This window comes from Meles meles, chromosome 19 (genome assembly GCF_922984935.1).
Source record: "Meles meles chromosome 19, mMelMel3.1 paternal haplotype, whole genome shotgun sequence".
NCBI classification, from domain to species: Eukaryota; Metazoa; Chordata; class Mammalia; order Carnivora; family Mustelidae; genus Meles; species Meles meles.
In genome coordinates, this window is record NC_060084.1 from 46,122,803 (window position 1) to 46,144,025 (window position 21,223).

The 21,223-nt window shown below is 52.0% G+C and overlaps 1 protein-coding gene across 4 annotated transcripts in view; it reads left to right on the plus strand.

The window, feature by feature from the left end:
• SPTBN4 (spectrin beta, non-erythrocytic 4) overlaps positions 1 to 21,223 on the plus strand; it is a 71,407-nt gene that overhangs the window by 7,002 nt on the left and 43,182 nt on the right. For 3 of the 4 annotated variants that reach the window (XR_006816218.1, XM_045987767.1, XM_045987769.1), the window contains 12 exons: positions 7,635 to 7,786; positions 8,892 to 9,065; positions 11,043 to 11,134; positions 12,088 to 12,168; positions 13,362 to 13,477; positions 15,285 to 15,397; positions 15,493 to 15,680; positions 15,755 to 15,872; positions 16,143 to 16,301; positions 16,885 to 17,187; positions 17,442 to 17,592; positions 19,814 to 20,756. Coding sequence is in view for 3 of the 4 variants with exons in the window: in XM_045987767.1 (XP_045843723.1) it covers positions 7,635 to 7,786; positions 8,892 to 9,065; positions 11,043 to 11,134; positions 12,088 to 12,168; positions 13,362 to 13,477; positions 15,285 to 15,397; positions 15,493 to 15,680; positions 15,755 to 15,872; positions 16,143 to 16,301; positions 16,885 to 17,187; positions 17,442 to 17,592; positions 19,814 to 20,756 (2,590 nt within the window). In the remaining variant the exon portion in view is untranslated. Of the gene's footprint in view, positions 1 to 7,634; positions 7,787 to 8,891; positions 9,066 to 9,600; positions 9,618 to 11,042; positions 11,135 to 12,087; positions 12,169 to 13,361; positions 13,478 to 15,284; positions 15,398 to 15,492; positions 15,681 to 15,754; positions 15,873 to 16,142; positions 16,302 to 16,884; positions 17,188 to 17,441; positions 17,593 to 19,813; positions 20,757 to 21,223 lie in introns of those variants that run through there. The other variant, XM_045987770.1, reaches the window with a different exon arrangement.

Consider the following 21,223-nt stretch of genomic DNA (forward strand, 5'->3'; position numbering starts at 1 on the left):
CATTCACTCACCACTGTGCTGATAAGATTCGACCATGTCTCTCTGTCCTTGTTGGGGCTAGATCCCTGGACCCTGGCAGAGTCTTAACCCACTGAGCCACCCAGGCACCCTGCTTTTCATATGTTTACTGACTATTTGGATAGCTTCCTGTGAAGTGCCTGGTCAAGTCGTTTGCCTATTTGTATTTTAATTTTCCTGCCTTTTTCTCATTGTTTTATGGGAGTTCTTATATATCCTGGGTACAAGTCCTTTGTCAGATAGATGTGTTGTGAATATTTTCTCCCACTGTGTGGCTTGTCTTTTTATTCTTTTAAGGTTGCCTCTTGATGAGCAGTGTTTCTTTTTTTTTTTTTTTTAAATTTTATTTATTTCTTTGAGAGAGGGAGAGCACGAGAAGGGGGAGGGGCAGAAGGAGAGGAGGAACCAGGCTCCCTGCTGAGCAGGGAGCCGGATGATGTGGGCCTTGATCCCAGGACTCCAAGATCATCACCTGACACGGAAGGCAGAGGCTTAACTGACTGAGCCACCCAGGCTCCCTGATGAACAGTATTTCTTAATTTAAATATAGTTTAATCGAATCATTAATAATTATTTCTGGTGTGGCTAACACTTAGTGTTTGAAGATATCTTTGCTTACTTCAAGGTCATAGAGTTTTTTTTTTAAGGAAACATTTTTTTTTTCTTTAAGATTTTATTTATTTATTTGACAGAGATCTCAAGTAGGCAGAGAAGCAGGCAGAGAGAGAGGAGGAAGCAGGCTCCCTGCCGAGCAGAGAGCTCGATGCGGGGCTCGATCCCAGGACCCTGAGATCATGAACTGAGTCTAAGGTAGAGGATTTGGCCCACTGAGCCACCCAGGCGCCCCTAAGATTTTATTTATTTATTAGTAGGCAGAGAAGCAGGCAGACAGGGGGCAGGAAGCAGGCTCCCTGCTGGGCAGAGAGCCTGATCTGGGGCTCGATTCCAGGAGCCTGAGACCATGACCTGAGCGGAAGACAGAGGCTAAACCCACTGAGCCACCCAGGCGCCCCTGGTGATATTTTTTGATGTTTTCTTCTAAAGGTCTTATTTGATCCTTTCACATTTAGACTTATAAGCCAGCTGATATTTGCTGTATTTATTACTGTGTACAGTGTGGAGTGTCAGTCAAGGTTCTTATTTTTGCCACATGCAAATCCAGTCGACTCCATTCCATTTATTGAAAAGACTTTCTTTTCCCTACTGAACTGCAATTTCACGGTTAAAAATCCGAGAGTTCTATGTACATGAATTTGTGCATGCAAACATTGATAACTGGTGAAGGTTTTAGCATATTCTAGATCGCAGGTTTTTGTTTTTAAGTAAGCTCTAGGCCCAACATGGGGCTTGAACTCCCAGCACTGAGATCAAGAGTCCCATGCTCTACCCACTGAGCCAGCCAGATGCCCCTAAGATTACAGGTTTTGCATTGTTTCCCCATTCAGCACTATGCCTTAAGACTCAGCCATGTGGGGGCACCTGGGGGCTTAGTCGGTTAAGAGTCTGACTTGATTTCAGTTTGGGTCATGATCTCAGGGTCCTGGGATCAAACCCCGGGACAGGCTCCCCATTGAGCATGGAGTATATTTGGGATTCTCTCTTCCTTCTCCCTCTGCCACTCCCCACTTGTGCCCTCTCTCGATCTCTCAAGTAAAATAAATTAAAAATCTTTTAAAATGGAAAGGCTCAGCCATGTGGCGGTGTGTGCATCGACTTTACGGCTCGTAACTGCTACATGGAGGCTATAGTATGAACTCACCATATCCGATTTCCCAGTGATGGACAATGATGAACCGCCAATCTGCCCCTACCCTCTACTCCCCGAATAACATTGCATTGGACATCCTCCTCCATCCTCATTATAAACTAGCATGGAAAAGTTTATAGGACTTAAGCACAGGGAAAGAACTGCTCTGTCATGGGGGTATGCCCTAATTTCATTTGACTCCAGTGGCTTCCAAGATGGCTGCCCCAGTGTGTAACTCCCACCAGCAGGCACATTTCCACCACTACTCATGGCTTCCTAACTTTTCTCAGACCAGTAGCCACATCATTGACATGCTAAGTGTCACTATAGCCTTTCCCCTTAACCCACAATGGATAGAAGCATAGTTAGTTATTCCTCAGCTCTGTGAAAGTCTCAGTGTATGAAAGAGAAGAACACGGTGAAGTCTTATTCTAAGGAAATGTGTTTCGCCATCTGACTAGTGACTACCACAGCAGAGAAGACATATAAATGACAACTCACGGGACGCCTGGGTGGTGCAGTTGGTTAAGCGTCTACCTTGGGCTCAGGGCATGATCTCAGGGTCCTAGGATTGAGTCCCGTGTCAGGCTTCCTGCTCAGGGGAAAGCCTTCTCCTCCCTCTGCCAAATAAATAAATGCAATCTTAAAAAAAAGTTATATAAAAAAATGACAACTTACTATGAACACAATGGCAGGGGTAGGACAGTTGTCATTTGCCTTGGAGTCGTGACAACCCAAAGGCATGGGTGCCAGCTAGACTCACGGCAGGAAGCAGATGGCCCCCCTCAAGGGGGTAAAATTGAGGAGAGCTTAATGAAGGGACTAATTACAGAGGTGTGACCAAGGCTATGGAAACCACAAGGCCAGTGGACACCCCAGGGACTGGGGCAGGACAGGGAGAGGTGAGGGCTCCCAACTTGGGGGTTTAGAGAGAGGAACCAGCTACTGATATAAGCAGGGAGGGAATAAATTTCTCAGCCCTTCCTTTCTCCTCTTTTTTTTTTTTTTTTTAATTTATTTACTTGCATGATCGAGAGAGACCATGCAGAGAGAGAGGTAGAATGTCAAACAGACTCTCAACCGAGCAGGACCCTGAGATCATGACCTGAGCCCACATCAAGAGTCAGACACTCAACCAGCTGAGCCACCCGCGTGCGCTACCCGCTTCTCCTCTAATCTCCTGCTAGCCAAACCCAACAGAGGATCTGGGGCCTTTGAGGGCTGTGGAGCCCATTCGTAACAGCCCCCACGGGCAGTCTCCCCAGGCCCAGAGCACATGCAGAACAGTAGAGGCAGGCACCCGAGGGGCAAATGGAAGATACTATGCATGGTAGCCAAACACACTCACCAGCACAGTAAACATTCAGTGTCATCTGAGGTCAGAAGGCACTTTGGGACATATCTGGTTTCACCTCCACTGTGGTTTTCCTTTTTTCTTTTCCTTCCTTAATTTAAGGTTTCTTTATTTAGGGGCACCTGGGTGGTTCAGTCGGTTAAGCATCTGCCTTCAGCTCAGGTCATGATTCCAGGGTCCTGGGACTGAGTCCCGTATCTGGCTCCCTGCTTCTCCCTCTCCCTCCGTTGCTCCCCCTGCTTGTGCTTTCTCTGTCAAAGAAATAAATAAGTAAACAAATAAAGAAATAAAATCTTTAAAAAAATAAAAATATTTATTTGAGAGAAAGTGAGCATATATGTGAGTGGAGGGAGGGGCAGAGGGATTGAATCTTCAAGCTGACTCCCCGCTGAGCATGGAACCTAGTGTAGGGCTGATCTCACAGCTCGTGAGATCCAGGATCGGAGCTGAAACCAAGAGTCCAAAGCTTAATTGACTGAGCCACCCAGGCGCCCCACGCACACTGTGTTGTGTTTCTTTTTTTTTTTTTATAGAGTTTATTTATTTATTTGACAGAGAGAGAGAACACAAACAGGGAGAGCAGCAGAGGGAGAGGGAGAAGCAGGGTCTCCGCTGAGCTGGGAGCCTGATGAGGGGCTCGATCCCAACACCCTGGGATCATGACCTGAGCCAAAGGCAGATGCTTAACTGAATGAGCCCTCCAGGTGCCCCCCAATCTGCACGTTTAAACAAACAAGATATTTCATATGGATTTACTATTAATTTCTGCATATTCACTTTATTTAAATAATTTTTAAAATTTTTTATAAACATATAATGTATTTCAAGTCCCAGGGGTACAGGTCTGTGAATTGCCAGGTTTACATGCATATTCACTTTCAAATGAGAAGTAAATATTCCAGATCTTGTCTGAAGTAAAAAAAAAAAACAAAAACAAAAAACAGGCCAGTCAGTGGGTATTTTCTAGCAATGTACATATGTTTTCACTGCCAGAATCACATGCAGTATTTAATATTACAAAAAGGGTGCCTGGCTGGCTCAATTGGTGCAACATGAGACTCTTGATCTCTGGGTCATGAGTTCGAGCCCCATGTTGGCGGTAGAGTTTACTTAATAACAAAAATAATATCATGGGGCACCTGGGTGGCTCAGTCAGTTAAGCGTCTGACTCTTGATTTCAATTCAGGTCATGATTTCTGGGTGGTGGGATCCAGCCACATGTCTGGTTCCGTGCTCAGTAGGGAGTCTGCTTGGCCCTCTCCCTCTTCTCCTCCTCTCCACTCCCTTGTTCGCACTCTCTCTCTCCCTCTCTCATAAATGAATAAATAAATAAAATATTTACAAAAAATATTACAAAAGGTAAATTTTATGAAAAGATAAATTATTAAGAGATTTCAAATGGTTAAAAAGGGAAACAGACTGGCTATTCAAATCTTGCTTCCCGCACTAATAGGAAACTTAGAAGTATGATAATTAAGTTATTTAGTAATGAAATGCATACCGTGCCTCTGAGCAGTTGCAACAGACCCAGCAATGCAATGCCTTAAAGGAGATAGAGGTTTATGTCTCCCTCCTGGGTAATTCTGACATGAGCAGCCTCGTGGGCAGGGGAGGCTCTGGTCCAAGCAGTCAGCCTTCTTCTGTCCTGTGCAGTGTGGACCTTGTGTTCAAGCCTGTGGGAGTCAGGGGAAGAGAAAGGAAGGCCAGGTAGTAGCTTCCTGATCTGGTAACACTTTAAATTGGGAAATAATCATAGATCCACACAAAGTTGCAAAGAAAGTACAGATGATAAAAAGACTCACTGAGGGGCGCCTGGGTGGCTCAGTCATTAAGTGTCTGGCTTTTGGTTTCATTCAGCTCAGGTCATGATCGCGTGGGTGATAGGGTCAAGCCCCACGTCAGGCTCCGTGCTCAGCACAGAGTCTGCTTGTCCCTCTCCCTCTGCCCCTCCCTGGCTTGTGCTCTCTCTCTCTCTCAAGGAAATACATAAAATCTTTTTTAAAAAATATAAAATAGGGGTGCCTGGGTGGCTCAGTCGGTTAAGCGTCTGCCTTTGGCTCAGGTTGTGATTCCAGGGTCCTGGGATCGAGTCCTGCATTAGGCTCCCTGCTCAATGGAGAGCCTGCTTCTCCTTTTCCCCCTGCCTGCTACTCTCCCTGCTTGTGTGTGCTCTCTCTGTCAAAAAAATAAAATTTAAAAATAAAAAATAAAAAGATTCACCCAATTTAAAAACGGGCAAGGGATTTGCATAGACGTCTCTCCAAGGAAGGTACACAAATGGCCAATAAACACATGAGAAGAGTTTCACCGTCATTAGTCACCAGGGAAATGCAAATCAGAACCACATTAAGAGACCAGTTCATACCACTCTAATGGCCATGATCAGATAGGAAATAGCAAGGAGCAGTAAGGATGTGGGGACACTGGGACCCTCATCCATTGCTGGTGGGAATGTAAAATGGTGCAGCCACTTTGGAAAACAGTCTGACAGTTCTTCAAAAGGTTAATCATAGAGGCGCCTGGGTGGCTTGGTCAGTTGAGCATCTGACTCTCGATTTCAGCTATGGCATGATCTCAGGGTCCTAAGATTGAGCCCCCTCTCCCACCCCATCGGGCTCTGCGTTGAGCAGGGAGCCTACTTGGTATTCTGTCTCTCCCTCTCCCTCTGCCCTCCCCCGTCTCTGTGTGCTCTCTCTCTCTCTCTCATAAGTAAATAATTATTTATTTTTAAAAAGGTCAACCATAGGGCGCCTGGGTGGCTCAGTGGTTTAGGCCGCTGCCTTCGGCTCAGGTCATGATCTCAGGGTCCTGGGATCGAGTCCCGCATCGGGCTCCCTGCTCCGCGGGGAGCCTGCTTCCCTCTCACTCTCTCTCTGCCTGCCTCTCTGCCTGCTTGTGATCTCTCTCTGTCAAATTAAAAAAAAAAAAAAAAAAAAAAAAAAGGTCAACCATAGAGTTAACATAGAGCCCAAGCATTTCACTCCCAAGTATATACTCAAGATAACTGAAAACATGTGTCCACACAAAGAGGTAGGTACCCAAATGTTCATAGCCACATTATTCATAATTGCCACAAAGTGGAAACAATCCCAATGTCCATCCGCAGGAGAACAGATGAGTAAAATGCAGGCTGTCCGCAGGATGGCTATGATTTAGCCGTCAAAAAGAAATAAAGTACTGACACACGCCACAACACGGACGAACCTTGAGAACATGACACTAAGCGAAAGAAGCCAGACACCGAAAAGGTCATATATTGTATGATTCCATTGATATGAAATGCCCAGAATAGGTAAATCCATAGAGACAGAAAATAGATGAATAGTTTCCTAGGGCTGGGAGAAGGGGGAATGGGGAGAGACCACTCCTGGGCACAGGGTTTTTTCTTGGAGGGATGAAAATGTTCTGATATTAGATGGTGATGTGGGCTGCACAACCCTGTGAAAATACTAAAAATCACTGAATTTATGCTTTGAAAGGGTGAATTGTATAGTATGGGAATTATAGCTCACACTAAAGCTGTTGTTAAAAAAAAAAGGATGGGCACTTGGGTGGCTCAGTTGGCTGTGTCTCACACTTGACCTCAGCTCAGGTTTTGATCTGAGGGTAGTGAGTTTGAGCCCCGTGTTGGGCTTGGTCGAGGAGCCTACCTAACCAGCTGAGCCACCCAGGCGCCCCTTGGTGGAGCCTACTTAAAAAAAAAAGGTAGTAGGAGAGGTTCCCAAGCAATGTCTTTGTCAGTGAGGCAGCAGTCGAGCAGCTGCACAAATTCCTCCACCCCCTCCTGTTGGCAGTCGCTTGCCTACTCTGCGCCCTAGGGATGTGGGAAACTCGGGGTCCAGCTGGCAGGCCAACTACCACACGGTGGGGGTTCGGATGTGTGTGACATGGTTCCTGTCCTCAGGGGGCATTCTTCTTAGCACATTCCTTCCTCTTCATCCCCCACACCTGGCCAGTCCCAAGTCTTATTTTTTTATCTGTGACTAACTCTCCAGTATGTCCCCTTCTCCCATTCCTAGCTTCTGCCCTCTCCGCTTGATCTCCCTCTCCAGAATTGCTTCCCCAGTCTCCCCCCTAAGCTGCCATTCTTGCCCTCTCTGACCTGCCCTCTCCACTCTCCATGGCAGCCACCTGAAACACAACTCTCATTCTGCCCCACCCCCTCCTTAACTTTCCATGGCTCCCTAGTGTAGTATCTGTGCCTCCGGTAAACTGAGCTCTGGGAGGGAAGCCCTGTTTGTATTTTAGAGCCTAGAACATAGTAGGTGCTCAATTATTGATTGACAAAATGAACAGGGCCAACTGGATGAGAATCCGGGAAGGCTTCTTGTGGGAAGTGGTATCTCAGGAAGGCTTTAAAGGACCTGTCTCCAGGTGGGCAGCGAAGAGTTTGTGCAAAGCCCTGATTGTTGCAAGCTGGGCCTAAACAGAGTTTGGGCCTGAGTGGAGGGCTGGGGAGAAGCTGCAAGGGGGAGGTACTGGGGATGCGGGATCTCCTCAGAGCCCGTCTTTCAGATGAGCGGGAGGCCGTGCAGAAGAAGACCTTCACCAAGTGGGTGAACTCGCACCTCGCCCGAGTCGGCTGCCACATCGTGGACCTCTACGCCGACCTCCGCGACGGCTTTGTCCTCACGCGGCTCTTGGAAGTGCTGTCTGGGGAGCAGCTGGTGAGGGGACCTGAGGGCCTGGGGGAAGGCCGCGACCCTGGGATCGGGGCTGGGTTATCACAGGGTCGGGCTAATGGATACCTGGAACGTCCAGGAAGGCCCCGCAGGTCAGCGGCCAACATACTCAGGTGGGTGGGGCTATGGCCCAGAGGTGGGGCTTGAGTGAGCCTGGGGGCGTGGCTGGGAACCGAAGTGGGGATTCGGTGGAAGGTGAAGGCTGTGGTTCCTGCGGCCTCTGGGTATGGGGTGGGGAGGAGCTCTGTTGGAAGGGGTGGAGCTATTGGAGAAGGGAGGGGCTTTATTAGAGGTCAGTGGCCTGCATAGCGCCATAGCAAGACTGAGGGCTGTAAAATAGGGACAGGACCCTGTTGCCAGGGGTCGATGGGTGAGGTTGTCATCGGAAGGGGAGGCCTAGGTCATGGAAATCTGGGGCACCAGACAGAACTCTGGTGTGAGTTTGGCTTGTGGTATGGGTTGTCGTTGTATTTCTGGGCGTGGATGAGGCTTCATCGCGAAGGGTGGGATTTTGACGGAACTAGAGATTTAGTAAAGAAGCTCAGAAATCGTTAAGTGGCAGGGCTAGAGAAGAGAAACAAAGGCCACTGGAAATGCTAGCGCTGTAAACAAGGAGAGACCTGGGGGAAATGGGCGTGACTCTTGGCAAGGACCTGATAGAGGGAGGCGATAGAGGGTGGGGGTGGGGGTGTGTAACCAAGGATCCAGTGGCCAAACCTAGGTGGCCTAGGGCAGACCTCCAGGGGGAGGGGCGGGAGTAGGGTTACTGGCAGTAATCCTACTGGCAGTAGGATTCTTGATAAGAGGTGTGGCTATCAGGTCAGAGGCGGAGCTTCAGCTAAATGGGTGGAAACGGGAACTAGAATGAGCCAAGAAGGGAACGGGCTCTTAAGAAAGGGTCTGGCTACGGGAAGAGGAAGGGCTTCTTTTAAAAGGATGGGGTCCCTGGTCCTCAAAAACACTGAAGGGGCGTGGCCCGAGCTTGGGTACCCATGGGGCGTGGCTATGGGGGCTGGCCTCTTTGGAAGGGGTGAGGCCGAGGGCCCAGTGTTCTTGGCCAGGCCGCCCCCCAACGCCCCTGCCACCCTAGCCAAGACCCACCCGCGGTCGCATGAGGATCCACTCTCTGGAAAACGTGGACAAGGCGCTGCAGTTTCTGAAGGAGCAGCGCGTGCACCTGGAAAACGTGGGGTCGCATGACATTGTCGATGGGAACCACCGGCTGACCTTGGGGCTAGTCTGGACCATCATCCTGCGCTTCCAGGTGATCCCCAAGTGAACCCGGCCCGGTCTGCTCCCCACCATGTGGCCTTAGGAGTGCGTCCCCCGTTCATTCCCTCCACTTATTCACTCATTCATTCCAAAAAATTTCCCAATACGATCCAGGAACCCTAATCCCGTGGTGGGGGGGGGTGAACATTATGATAAAAATAATAATCATTATCACCACCATCACTATGATCATTTACATATTTTTTGCTCTGTTCCAGGCACTGTTCTAAGCACTTGGGCTTTAAAAGCCCAACAACCCCATAAATTAGGTACCATTTATTATGTTTTACCATAAGGAAAGTGAAGCCCAGAGAGGTGAAGTAATATGTCCAAGGTCACACAGCTGGGGAGTGGAGCTGGAATTCAAATCCAGGCAGTTTTGCTTTAGTTCAGAAACAAAACCGACAAATTTTCTTTTCTTCTCCTTTTTTTTAACCAACAAATTTTCTGCCTCTGTGGAGCTTATATTGTGGTGGGGGAGAGACAGTAAAGAAACCCTTAAATACACAGAACAAGAGATGAATGAGAAAAGGATAAACTCTAGGTAAGAGTTATGCAGAAAAGATTGTGATAAAGCAGTAAAAGAAATACAAAACATCAGGTTGATGATGCTGAGATTTTAGACTCAATGGTCAGAGAAGGGCTCTCTGGGAAGCTGATCGCTACATAACATGAAGATGAAGGAAGAAAGCATTCCAGGCCAGAGGCACAGCATGTGCAAAGGCCCTGACTAAGTTGGGAAGGAGCTGGAATGTCAGAAGTATAGGAGGGCCACTGTGGCTAGAGGATGGGAGGCAAGGGGGAGCCAGGAAGGAGATGAGGTCAGAAGGGTTGACAGGGCCTAGGTGATATGAGATGAGCGGTTTTGATTTTATTCTGTTTGAGATGGGGAGAAATTAGAGAGTTTTATCAAGAAGACAGACATAGGGGGGCACCTGGGTGGCTCAGTGGGTTAAGCCGCTGCCTTCGGCTCAGGTCATGATCTCAGGGTCCTGGGATCGAGTCCCGCATCAGGCTCTCTGCTCAGCAGGGAGCCTGCTTCCCTCTCTCTCTCTCTGCCTGCCTCTCTGCCTACTTGTGATCTCTCTCTGTCAAATAAATAAATAAAATCTTAAAAAAAAAAAAAAAGAAGATAGACATAGGGATGCCTGGGGGGCTCAGTCGCTTAAGCATCTACCTTTGGCTCTGGTCATGATCCTAGGGTCCTGGGATCAAGTCCCATATAGGGCTCCTTCCTTAGTTGGGAGCCTGCTTCTCCCCCGCTTGTACTCTCTCTCTGAACAAATAAATAAGATCTCTAAAAAAAAAAAAAAATCAAGTGGTTGGTGAAGACCTCACTGAGAGGTGACCAATGAATCAAGACCTCAAGTTGGGGTGGAGCCATGTGGGCCCCTGAGGGAAGGAACAGGCAGTGCAAAGGCCCTGAGACGGAAGGACGTGGTGATTTAATAAAGAGGACAGCAGGTCTCTAAGACAGAGCAGAGTAGGCTGTTGAAGATGAGGTCAGAGACATAACAAGGGGAAGTTTACTTTTGCCGTGAGTGAGACCCACTGAGGGTCTTGAGGATGGGAGGGAGGCATGTGATCTGATCTGGGGGCTCACAGGGCCCCTCTCTGCCATGAGAACAGACTGTGGGGGCAGGAGCAGAGACACCAGCATGGAGGTGACTGCGCTAGCCCAGGCCCAGAAATGATGGTGGCTTGGATCAGGAAGTGGGCCAGATGCCAAAGTATGGAGGCATCCCTGGAAACTGACACCCTAATCCACAACTGCCTCCCCCAACTGTAGATGTCCCGGCCCACCCCAGCTCCCACTCTCACACTCCTGAACCCCCAGCCCCTGCCTGAAGCTCCCTCTCCCATCTCTTCTCTCACCTGCCACCCCCCTCACCCCCCAAAACAGGGTCTGCCCGTGTCTCCCAGGCTCATGCCCTCCTGGTCCCAGCAGCCGTGTTTTGTATCCTCACAGATTCAAGTAATCAAAATCGAGACTGAGGACAACAGAGAGACCCGCTCAGCCAAGGACGCCTTGCTCCTGTGGTGTCAGATGAAGACAGCTGGGTAAGCACACCCCCCACGTGGCGCCCCCACTAGGCAGGCAGGGCCCTAACCTAATCTGGAGGGTTCCTTCTGGGACAGGAATGCAAGGGGCAGCCCAAGTCCTCAGGGTAAAAAGTTACATCTGAAGTTAATGAACTTCTAGATAAAATATGTCCACTCTTCTGACCTTGACAATAAACCCATGTAACAATCTAGAAGGCCTGGTTCAAATTTAGAACTCAGGCTCCCCAGAGAGCAATGTTGGCGAGTAGTGGACTGCCCCCAGCTTGCTCCCCTCCGTCCCCCCACCTCCAGAGGCCTCATGTGCACCTGTTTGGACACCCTAGCCCTGTTCCTGAGCTGTGGCCACCCTCCTGACCCTGAAAGCAACCACCCTTCAGTCTAAGAGGGTCCACCCTGGGGCTCGGGCAGCTCCAGGGAGAAGTTCCAGCTTCTGGGAACCTTCACTGGGGCTGAGAAGGGAACTGTGCAGGCTCTGCTGGGAGGTGTCCAGGACGCTCAGTGCTCTGTCCTGTGGGAGGGGTGTGGCCTGGAACTTGGGCGCCCTCTGGAGAGCTGCCCCTGGGAGGAAGGGGAGGCAGGTATGGACCGAGACTGGGCTTTCTCTGATGTTCAGCTTTCTGGGGCTGGCGGGCTCTTTTGTAGTGCTGTCTTTCCTGGTGTCTTGTGTTTACCTCTTTGTCCGCTTTTCCTTGTTCTTATCTCTCCCTTCCATGACTCTCACTCCTCCTGCCTCCTCCCCTCCCTCCTTTCTTTCCCCGTTATATATCTTGTTTTCTCTCCCTCTGTCTCTTTCCATCTCCCCGCCTCAATGGATCGATCGATCAATTGATCCATCTATCGTCTATCCACCCACCCATCCATCCATCTCTGTCTCTGTCTCTTTCTCCCTCCCTTTTTTTCCTCCTGACTGTCTCCCTCTCTGCCTCTGTCTCTCCCTTCCATGCTGCCAGTTACCCTGAGGTTAACATCCAGAATTTCACCACCAGCTGGAGGGATGGCTTGGCTTTCAATGCTCTCATTCACCGGCACAGGTACTGCCCAGCCCCGCCCTGCCCTGCTCCCTACCCTGCGTCCTGTGGGTACAAGCCTGCATACATGTGCCTGTAGATGACCCATGTAGACTGGAGGACCCACCCCTTCACACGCACGCCCTTCACACTTGCACAAGGCACACGCCCCTGTGGAACCCTGTCTAGGCCACGTACTCTGTGTACATGTGGAAACACACGTGCCCTCACACAGATGTGTATACACACTCACACTTGTGCGCATACATGGCTTGCGCCTGTTGCTTCGATGCCCCCAGGGTGGAGAGCTCACTTCCCCAGGGGCTGTCCTCTCTGGTGTGTTCATGGGGGCCCCCCTCTCAGCAAGTCCTTCCTCTAGATGAGCCCCAGAGCCCCCCCTTCTGCCTTTCACCCACCTTTCACACCCCCACGCCTTGTGCTAAATTGGCTGAGGGGTTGGCACAATTTCAGCCTGGCGCTGAATTGGCTGAGGGGTGGGCATCCAGACAAACTGCACCCACATCGTGATCCTACACGTGGCAGATTAGGGAAACTGAGGCGCAGAGCCCGGGAAGGACTTGCTCTGGTGTGGTGGGAGTGGAACCCCAGCTTTTTCTGCTGTAGACATGTGTTCACTCTCAAGCCTTGCCTGTCACACGTACATACTCATATACAGGGGGACACCCAGCCCCACCCCCACAGCCAGAAACCCACCAGCTCTACCTGATGGCAATATTTACTGAGCGCTTCCTGTGTACCCACCATTGTTCTCAGTGCTATTCAATAAGTCACTTAATATGCAGTGAGCCCGTGAGGCAGATGCTAGTATTATCCCCATTTTATAGAGGAGAAAACCAAGGCACAGAGAGACAAAATAGCTTACCCAGCATGACAGCCAGGAAGTGGCTGAGCTGGGGTTTGGGCCCAGTAGACCGACTGTAGACCTCACACTTCGAACTGCTGTGTGCTACTGTTTAGAAACACACCCAAGTAGACACGTAAACCTGTGAATGCAGTCACGCACATGCCCTCATGCTGTTCTCACAGCCTCAGATAAATGCACAGACATGCACAGCGCACACAGCTTTCCCTGGGCCCAGGGGGTGCCCCTTCTGCCCCTCGCCATGGGTGGGGCTTAGACGAGGACGTCTTTCTGCCCCCTTGCCCACTGGTCCTGGAGCCTGCCTGCTGCCTGCTTGCTCTGTGCCCCTGCCCAGGCCCGATCTCGTGGACTTCAGCAAACTCACCAAGTCCAATGCCAACTACAACCTGCAGAGAGCCTTCCGCACGGCTGAGCAGCACCTGGGGCTGACGCGTCTGCTGGACCCTGAGGGTGAGCCCTGCACGGCCTCAGCTGGACTTCCTCTTGGGGGGACTCCTGACTCCAGTGCATCCCAAACTCCACTCCATCCTGCTGAAACACCATCAGAACCCAAGGCCTTCCAAGTCGCAGCTCCCTCCCACCCTCTGCCCTTCCTCATCTCCAATTCCTCCTCCTCCCCATCTTCCTGTCCCTTCCTTTGGCATCTCCATCTCTAACTTCAGCCTCATTCCCCTTCCTGTCTCCAGCTGAACTCCCTCCCCTTCCCAACCCCCTCCTGAATCAGCTCCCCTCAAGCCCAACCCCCTCTCCCTCCCTGACTCTAGTCCCAGCCCCAAAGCAAAGCCTGACCCCAACATGATCCCCATCCCCTGACTTCAGCCTTGCTCCTCATCCATGATCACGCCAACACCAGTCGCCCAATATCTGGAGTAACAGCTGTTCCCTTCTCTGAGCAACTACTCTGTGCCAAGCCCAGGGCCGGGAATTTAATGGAAATGTCTCCCCTTCATCCTCACACTGACCTGGTTGGATAGAACTTATCCATCCTGTTTTTAAAGAGAGAGAAATGGAGGCTCAGAGAGGTGGAGTCACTTGCCCAGCGTCACACAGCAAACCGGCAAACGGGACTTGTGATAGCTGGATTCTGTGCTCAGGGCCTGGCACATAGAAGGTGTTTGGTGACTCTCGGTTTCAGGAGTTGGTGAAGAGTAAAGACCAGGTGTAATATTGTGCATTCAGTGGGCAAATCGAAATGACAGTCGGAATTCGTGGAGTTTCTCCTCTGTGCCAGGCTAGTCTTTCTAATACTTATGGTGCTCCCGGGTGGCTGGTGCTGTGATTATCCTTCCTGTTACACTGGGGAAACTGAGGCTCAGAGAAGTGAGGTCTGTTTCCCAAGGACACACGTGAGGAAGTGGTTGAATAGGGATTTAAGCACATGCTGCCTACAAAGCCCATGTCCTTGAACTCTGACCTCATACATCATTTATATACTTATTAAATATTTATGGAGTTCCTACTTTGTGCTGGGCATGACTGAGACAATGGTGAAAAAAGACAGCCATAGGAGCACCTGGGTGGCTCAGTCAGTTGAGTGTCCACCTCTTGATTTCAGCTCAGGTCATGATCTCAGGGTCTTGGGATCAGGGCCCGAAGGGCTCTGAGATCAGTGGGGAGTTGGCTTGACGATTCTCTCTCCTTCTCCCTCTGCCCCTCCCCTCGCTCACATTCACTTGCACATGTGCTCTCCCTCTCACTCTCAGATAAATAAATACATCTTAAAAAAAAAAAAAAGGCATAGCCTTTGTCCTCCTGGTGCTTAAAGTCAAGCCAAGGACATGATCACATGAATGAATATTTAAGTGCAAATTATAAGTTCCAGGAGACAGTGATAAGATGCCATGAGGAAGACTAACAGGGATAACCAATTCTACACACGCTGAACAGGGAGGCTTATCTGAAGAAATATAAGTTGGGTTGAGACCTGGAGGATGAAAGGGAGCTAGACACACCAAGAGGGGACATTATTCTACCTAGTGAAAACAGCATATGCAAAGGCCCTGAGGCAGAAGGCAGAATGGTGTGAAATAATTATGGATCATTTCTCTGTGGTGGTTTGCATGTGTCAAATACTGTTTAATCCCATGAGACAGATCCCCATTTGGCAGATACAAAAATTAAGAAAATTAAAATTAAGAAACCAGAGAGGTTAGTTATCTTGGTCACACAGCTAGTTAAGAGTGGGTTCCCCCTCCCTCTGCCCGATCCATGTCAGAATGCTCACCATCATGCTCCCCCACTCTCCTTTAACCCCTAGATGTGAACATGGAGGCTCCTGATGAGAAGTCCATCATCACCTATGTGGTCTCTTTCTACCACTATTTCTCCAAGATGAAGGCCCTGGCTGTGGAGGGGAAGAGGATCGGGAAGGTTTGGGAGCTGAGGGATGGGATGGGTGGGAGCTTGGGAACCACCTGGAGGCATATCTGGGACGAGGCTGACCCCAGCTTCCTTTGCTGGGTCAGGTCCTGGATCAGGTGTTGGAGGTGGGGAAGATCATTGAGCGCTATGAGGAGCTGGCAGCCGAGTTGCTGGCCTGGATCCACCGCACAGTCGGCCTCATCAGCAACCAGAAGTTTGCCAACTCACTGAGTGGGGTGCAGCAGCAGCTTCAGGCTTTCACGGCCTACTGCACCCTGGAGAAGCCAGTCAAGTGAGGTCCAACTCAGGAGGGAGGGCGGCAAGTGGCGGTGTGGAGGCGGGGTTCCTGAGCTCCAGCCCCTTCAGGTTTCAGGAGAAGGGGAACCTGGAGGTGCTGCTCTTCAGCATCCAGAGTAAACTGCGTGCCTGTAATCGTCGCCTCTTTGTGCCTCGGGAGGGCTGTGGCATCTGGGATATTGACAAGGTGAGGCTGAGAATGTCGGGGAGAGGTAGGGTTGCTCCGTGCAGGTGTGTAGGTTGTGCACTGCTCAAGGCAGCCATCTACATTGTAGACACCACGGACTGGATATTCATCCTGACAGTTTTCCAGCAGGGAAGTGTCATGAAGGAGCATTTTTTTTTTTTTTCCAGTTTACACAAAGGTGACACAAAGGAGTCACCTCAGACAGAGAAGCCAGGGCCATTAAAATGTGGGATGTTGTTGGGGTCTGACTGCCTCCTCCTGTCTCCCTAGGCATGGGGCCAGCTGGAGAAGGCAGAGCACGAACGGGAGGCTGCTCTGCGGGCTGAGCTGATCAGGCAGGAGAAGCTGGAACTACTGGCCCAGAGGTTTGACCACAAGGTCGCTATGAGGGAGAGCTGGCTGAATGAGAACCAGCGCCTGGTCTCCCAGGTATTGCATGCAGGGCTTGGTTCTGGGGGAGAAGGAGGGAGGGCAGGGCTGGTGGCCCTGGGACCAGAGAGGGAGACTCCTTCTCCAAAGCAACAGAGAAGTGTTGGATTAGTCTCCTAGGTGGCAAATGAGGGTGGGAAGGGAGAACTGGTCTCCTAAGTGAGCAGTGGGGGAGGGGAGTGGGCCTAATCTCCAAGGTAACAGGAGTGAGGTTGGTCTCCAGGGTAACTAAAGACAGAATTAGTCTCTTCAGAAATAGGGAGAGTATTTAATTAGACTCTTAGTGACAGAAGAGGTTGTGTCTGGTGTCCAGGGTAACTCGGGAGGATAGAATCAGTCTCCTAAGTAACAGGATACAGTAGGTCCAGTCCCTAGTCTCTAGGGCAATGGTAGGATGGGGACTGTTTCCTAGGTGATGAGTTTCAGGCTAGAAATGTGATGGAGACGTGTGGGGCTGGTCTCCAGGGGAACAGAGGAAGATGGGGCTGGTCTCCAGGGTAACTGGGGATGCTGGGGGCAGGGGCAGGGTAACAGGTGGATGGCTGGGGCAACATGGGTAAGTGTCTGCCCTGCCCCACCCCAGGACAACTTCGGGTATGAGCTGCCGGCGGTGGAGGCCGCCATGAAGAAGCACGAGGCCATCGAGGCCGACATTGCGGCCTACGAGGAACGGGTGCAGGGCGTGGCCGAGCTGGCCCAGGCCCTGGCGGCTGAAGGCTACCACGACGCCCGGCGCGTGGCGGCCCAGCGTGACAGCGTCCTGCGTCAGTGGGCCCTGTTGACCGGGCTGGTGGGGGCCCGGCGGACGCGGCTCGAGCAGAACCTGGCCCTGCAGAAGGTCTTCCAGGAGATGGTGTACATGGTGGACTGGATGGAGGAGATGCAGGTGGGTGGGCCCAGGGGCCGACGATGGGCGTGGCGGGCCGGGAGGGCGAAGGAGGGCCGTAGTCACTGCAAGGGTTGTCAGGGAGCTGGAGAGGGTCGGAGAGAGAGAGAGATGCTGACAGGGATGAGGAGACTGAGACGGAGATCAGAGTTCATGAGATGGGTTGGAGGAGTAGAAGAATGACGGGCAGTGCAGGGGTGGGGCCAGCCTGACTCCTATGCCAAGCATGTGCTCAGTGCTGCCCCCTCTGGTAGGCTCAGCTGCTGTCCCGCGAATGCGGGCAGCACCTGGTGGAGGCCGAGGACCTATTGCAGAAGCATGGCCTGCTAGAGGGGGACATCGCGGCCCAGAGCGAGCGGGTGGAGGCGCTCAACGCTGCTGCCCTGCGCTTCTCTCAGCTGCAGGGTGAGTTTGGGCCCTGGGGGTGGGGGTGGAGACTGTCAGGACTGGTGCCTGTAGAAACAGAATGATTCCTAAGAGAGAGTAGGAAGGAGTGAGCTTCCTGTCTTTGAAGGCATCCAAGCACAAAATAGGATCACACTCCACTGGGGATATCATGGGGGAAACTATTGCATGGAGTGGAGGTTAGACCACATGACATTTTCCTGCTTTGAGATTCTGCAGTAATAGGTACATTCTTATCGAGCACTTATTTTGTGCCACACCCTTCACAGCTACAGGTCAGTGAATACCACAAAAAGACTGTGTAAGGTAATATAGAGTCAGGACCTGTTTGGCAGGAACTGACAGAAATATCAGTTCTCTCTCTCTCTCTCTCTCTTTTTAAGATTTTATTTATTTATTTGACAGATCACAAGTAGGCAGAGAGGCAGGCAGAGAGAGAGGAGGGGAAGCAGGCTTCCTGCCGAGTAGAGAGCCTGATGAGGGGCTGGATCCCAGGACCCTGAGATCATGAGCTGAGCCAAAGGCAGAGGCTTAACCCACTGAGCCACCCAGGTGCCCCAGAAATATCAGTTCTCTTAAGGAGAAAAGGAGAGTCACTAAAATGTCCAGAGAGGTGCAAGTTTGGCTTCAGGCATGGCTGGATCCAGGGACTGTCCCATGATGCTTTTAAGACTCCATCTCTCTCACTGTAGTGTCTATGTTTGTGTCACTGTTGGGCCGTCTCTCCCCTTGTGGTATAAATCTGGGATCATTCAGCCCTGTCTTTACATCCTAGCAACTGAGGAGACCCAGCAGGAGACCCTCCTCCTTATGGATGTTTACCCCAGGAGGCTCCCTCTGTCTTCTCCTTGTGAGATATTGGCACCTGGTAGCAGCCAGTGACCACACTAACAGCAAAGAGGCCGATGTGTGTGTGTGGGGGGGGGGGCGGTGTTGTCATGGTGATGGGAGGCTGCACTACTTGATATGTGGTCCAGAGATTTGGCCTCCCAATCTGCTACTTCTTAGCTGATCCTGGGCAAGTGGCTTCCCTCCCCAAAGCTCAGTTTCTTCATCTATAAGATGGGGCTAATAAAGATACTGCCCCAGAGGATGGCTGTGAGTTTGAAGCGACACTGGGCCAAGGCCAGAGTCTGGTCTGGATACACAGATGCCTGTTGCTGTTGATTACTCAGTTGGATGCCTTGGTATTCAGGTCAATTTCAGTGAATGTCCAGAATTCCAGAAATGGCATGGACCATCTAGGGCAGTATCTCTTACAGTGTTTTGACCCAGTAAGAAATACGTTTACCTCCTGACCCAGAGTTCACACACACGCATGCACACACAGGCAAAAAGGTTTTATGAAACAATGCTTCGCCTTGTCCTGTGTGTGACATCCTGATATTTTCTATCTGTTCTATTCTGTTCCATTAAAGGAATGCTGGCTATGAGCCACTAAGTTAATTTCACAATTCTCTCATCACAAACCAGAGGTCTGGGAGGAAGGCAAACTATTTGGAGAAAAAAGGGAGTTCAGATCATCCCTGGAGTTAAAAGATAAGGCAACAGAGGATGAGAGGGGGAACCCAGAAAATGGCTTAAGAATAGAGATGTTTCCAGTTGCCTGGCTAGTTCAGAGGGTCGAGCATGCAACTCTTGATCTCCAGGTTGTATGTTCGAGCCTCATGTTGGGTGTAGAGATTACTTAAAATAAAAATAAAAAGAATAGAGATGTCTCATTTGGTCCAGTCCTGAAGGAAATACAATTTACCCTAAAACATACAGATTCTAGGATTCTCTGAATCTGTTTCCAACCATCATTCAATCAGTAATAAGTCACCGTTTTAATTAGGTACTGCTCTGGGCTCCATTGCTCTGGGCAATGGTGGGGACACTGTGACGGAGACAGCCCCGGTCCCTGCCCTCGTGGGGCTCCCAGTCCTGTGAGGGTAAAATACAGGCAATGGTAGGCCACAGGGGTCAGTGCCAGGATGGGGGTGGGGGGTGGGCACAGGCAGAGGGGTCAGGTGTGGGATAGGGGAAGCAGAGAAGCCTCGGGGAATGGGAGAAGGCGCCTGCTCCAGACAGCGTGTCCGGGAAGGCTGCCTAGGGGAGGGGACGCGCACCCTGGCACCTGATGAACCCTATCTGGACAAGGACAGGGCAGGTGGCCTGCACCTGGCTCTCGGGCGCCCCCTGGCCCGTGCGTAACCGGGATCCTCACCTTCTCCCGGCCCAGGCTACCAGCCCTGCGACCCGCAGGTCATCTGCAACCGCGTGAACCACGTGCATGGCTGTCTGGCGGAGCTTCGGGACCAGGCGGCGCGACGGCGCGCGGAGCTGGAGGCCTCGCGGAGCCTGTGGGCGCTGCTGCAGGAGCTGGAGGAGGCGGAGAGCTGGGCCCGCGACAAGGAGCGCCTCCTCGAGGCGGCGGGCGGCGGCGGCGGCGCAGTGGGCGCGGGGGGCACGGCGGGCGGTGCTCACGACCTGTCCAGCACCGCGCGCCTCCTGGCGCAGCACAAGATCTTGCAGGGCGAGCTGGGCGGGCGGCGGGCGCTGATGCAGCAGGCCCTGCGGCGCGGCGAGGAGCTGGCTGCTGCCGGAGGCGCCGTGGGCCGGGGCGCCGAGACCGTGCATCTGGCGGGCCTGGCGGAGCGCGCGGCGAGCGCCCGGCGGCGCTGGCAGCGGCTGGAAGAGGCGGCGGCACGGCGCGAGCGGCGGCTACAGGAGGCGCGGGCGCTGCACCAGTTCGGCGCTGACCTTGACGGGCTCCTGGACTGGCTTCGCGACGCCTACCGCCTCGCAGCCGCGGGCGACTTCGGCCACGACGAGGCGTCCAGCCGCCGCCTGGCCCGTCAGCACCGCGCGCTCACGGGGGAGGTGGAGGCGCATCGTGGGCCCGTGGGCGGCCTGCGGCGTCAGCTGGCGACACTGGGGGGCGCCAGCGGCGCCGGGCCGCTGGTGGTGGCACTGCAGGTGCGCGTGGTGGAGGCAGAGCAGTTGTTCGCCGAGGTGACGGAGGTGGCCGCGCTGCGGCGCCAGTGGCTGCGAGACGCCCTGGCCGTCTACCGCATGTTTGGCGAAGTGCACGCGTGCGAGCTGTGGATCGGGGAGAAGGAGCAATGGCTGCTGGCCATGCGCGTGCCCGATTCGCTCGACGACGTGGAGGTGGTGCAGCACCGGTGAGCACGCCCTCGCGGGACTTTGCGAGAGGGCTCCCTTCCTCAATTCACGCAGTCTCGCTTCCTTGGTTCAGCAGTTCCCACTTCCGCTCAGCTGAGGGAAGGAGAATGATAGTAGTCCCCACCTCGCGGGTGACGTGTAATGAGTACTTGTAGGACACTTCGCAAATGCCAGGGTGCAGGGAGCATTTCCGGGGCGTTTGCTATTATTATGAGGCTTACATTCACCTGGCGGGAAGTTAACTGAAGCTTCTCCGGAGACACCCCAGCCTGGCCCTCCCCTGCGACTGCCACAGTTCCTGCACAGTCGTCACCTCCCTAGCTCATGAAGTAGTTCCAACCCTGTCACTTTCTCTTCCATCATTACCCTGCTTGCTGTTTCTTCACAGCACTTAGCCACCCCTTGATACGTGATATGTGAGATACTGACTCGTCTGTGGCTGACTTAGTAAATGAGAAATTAGTGG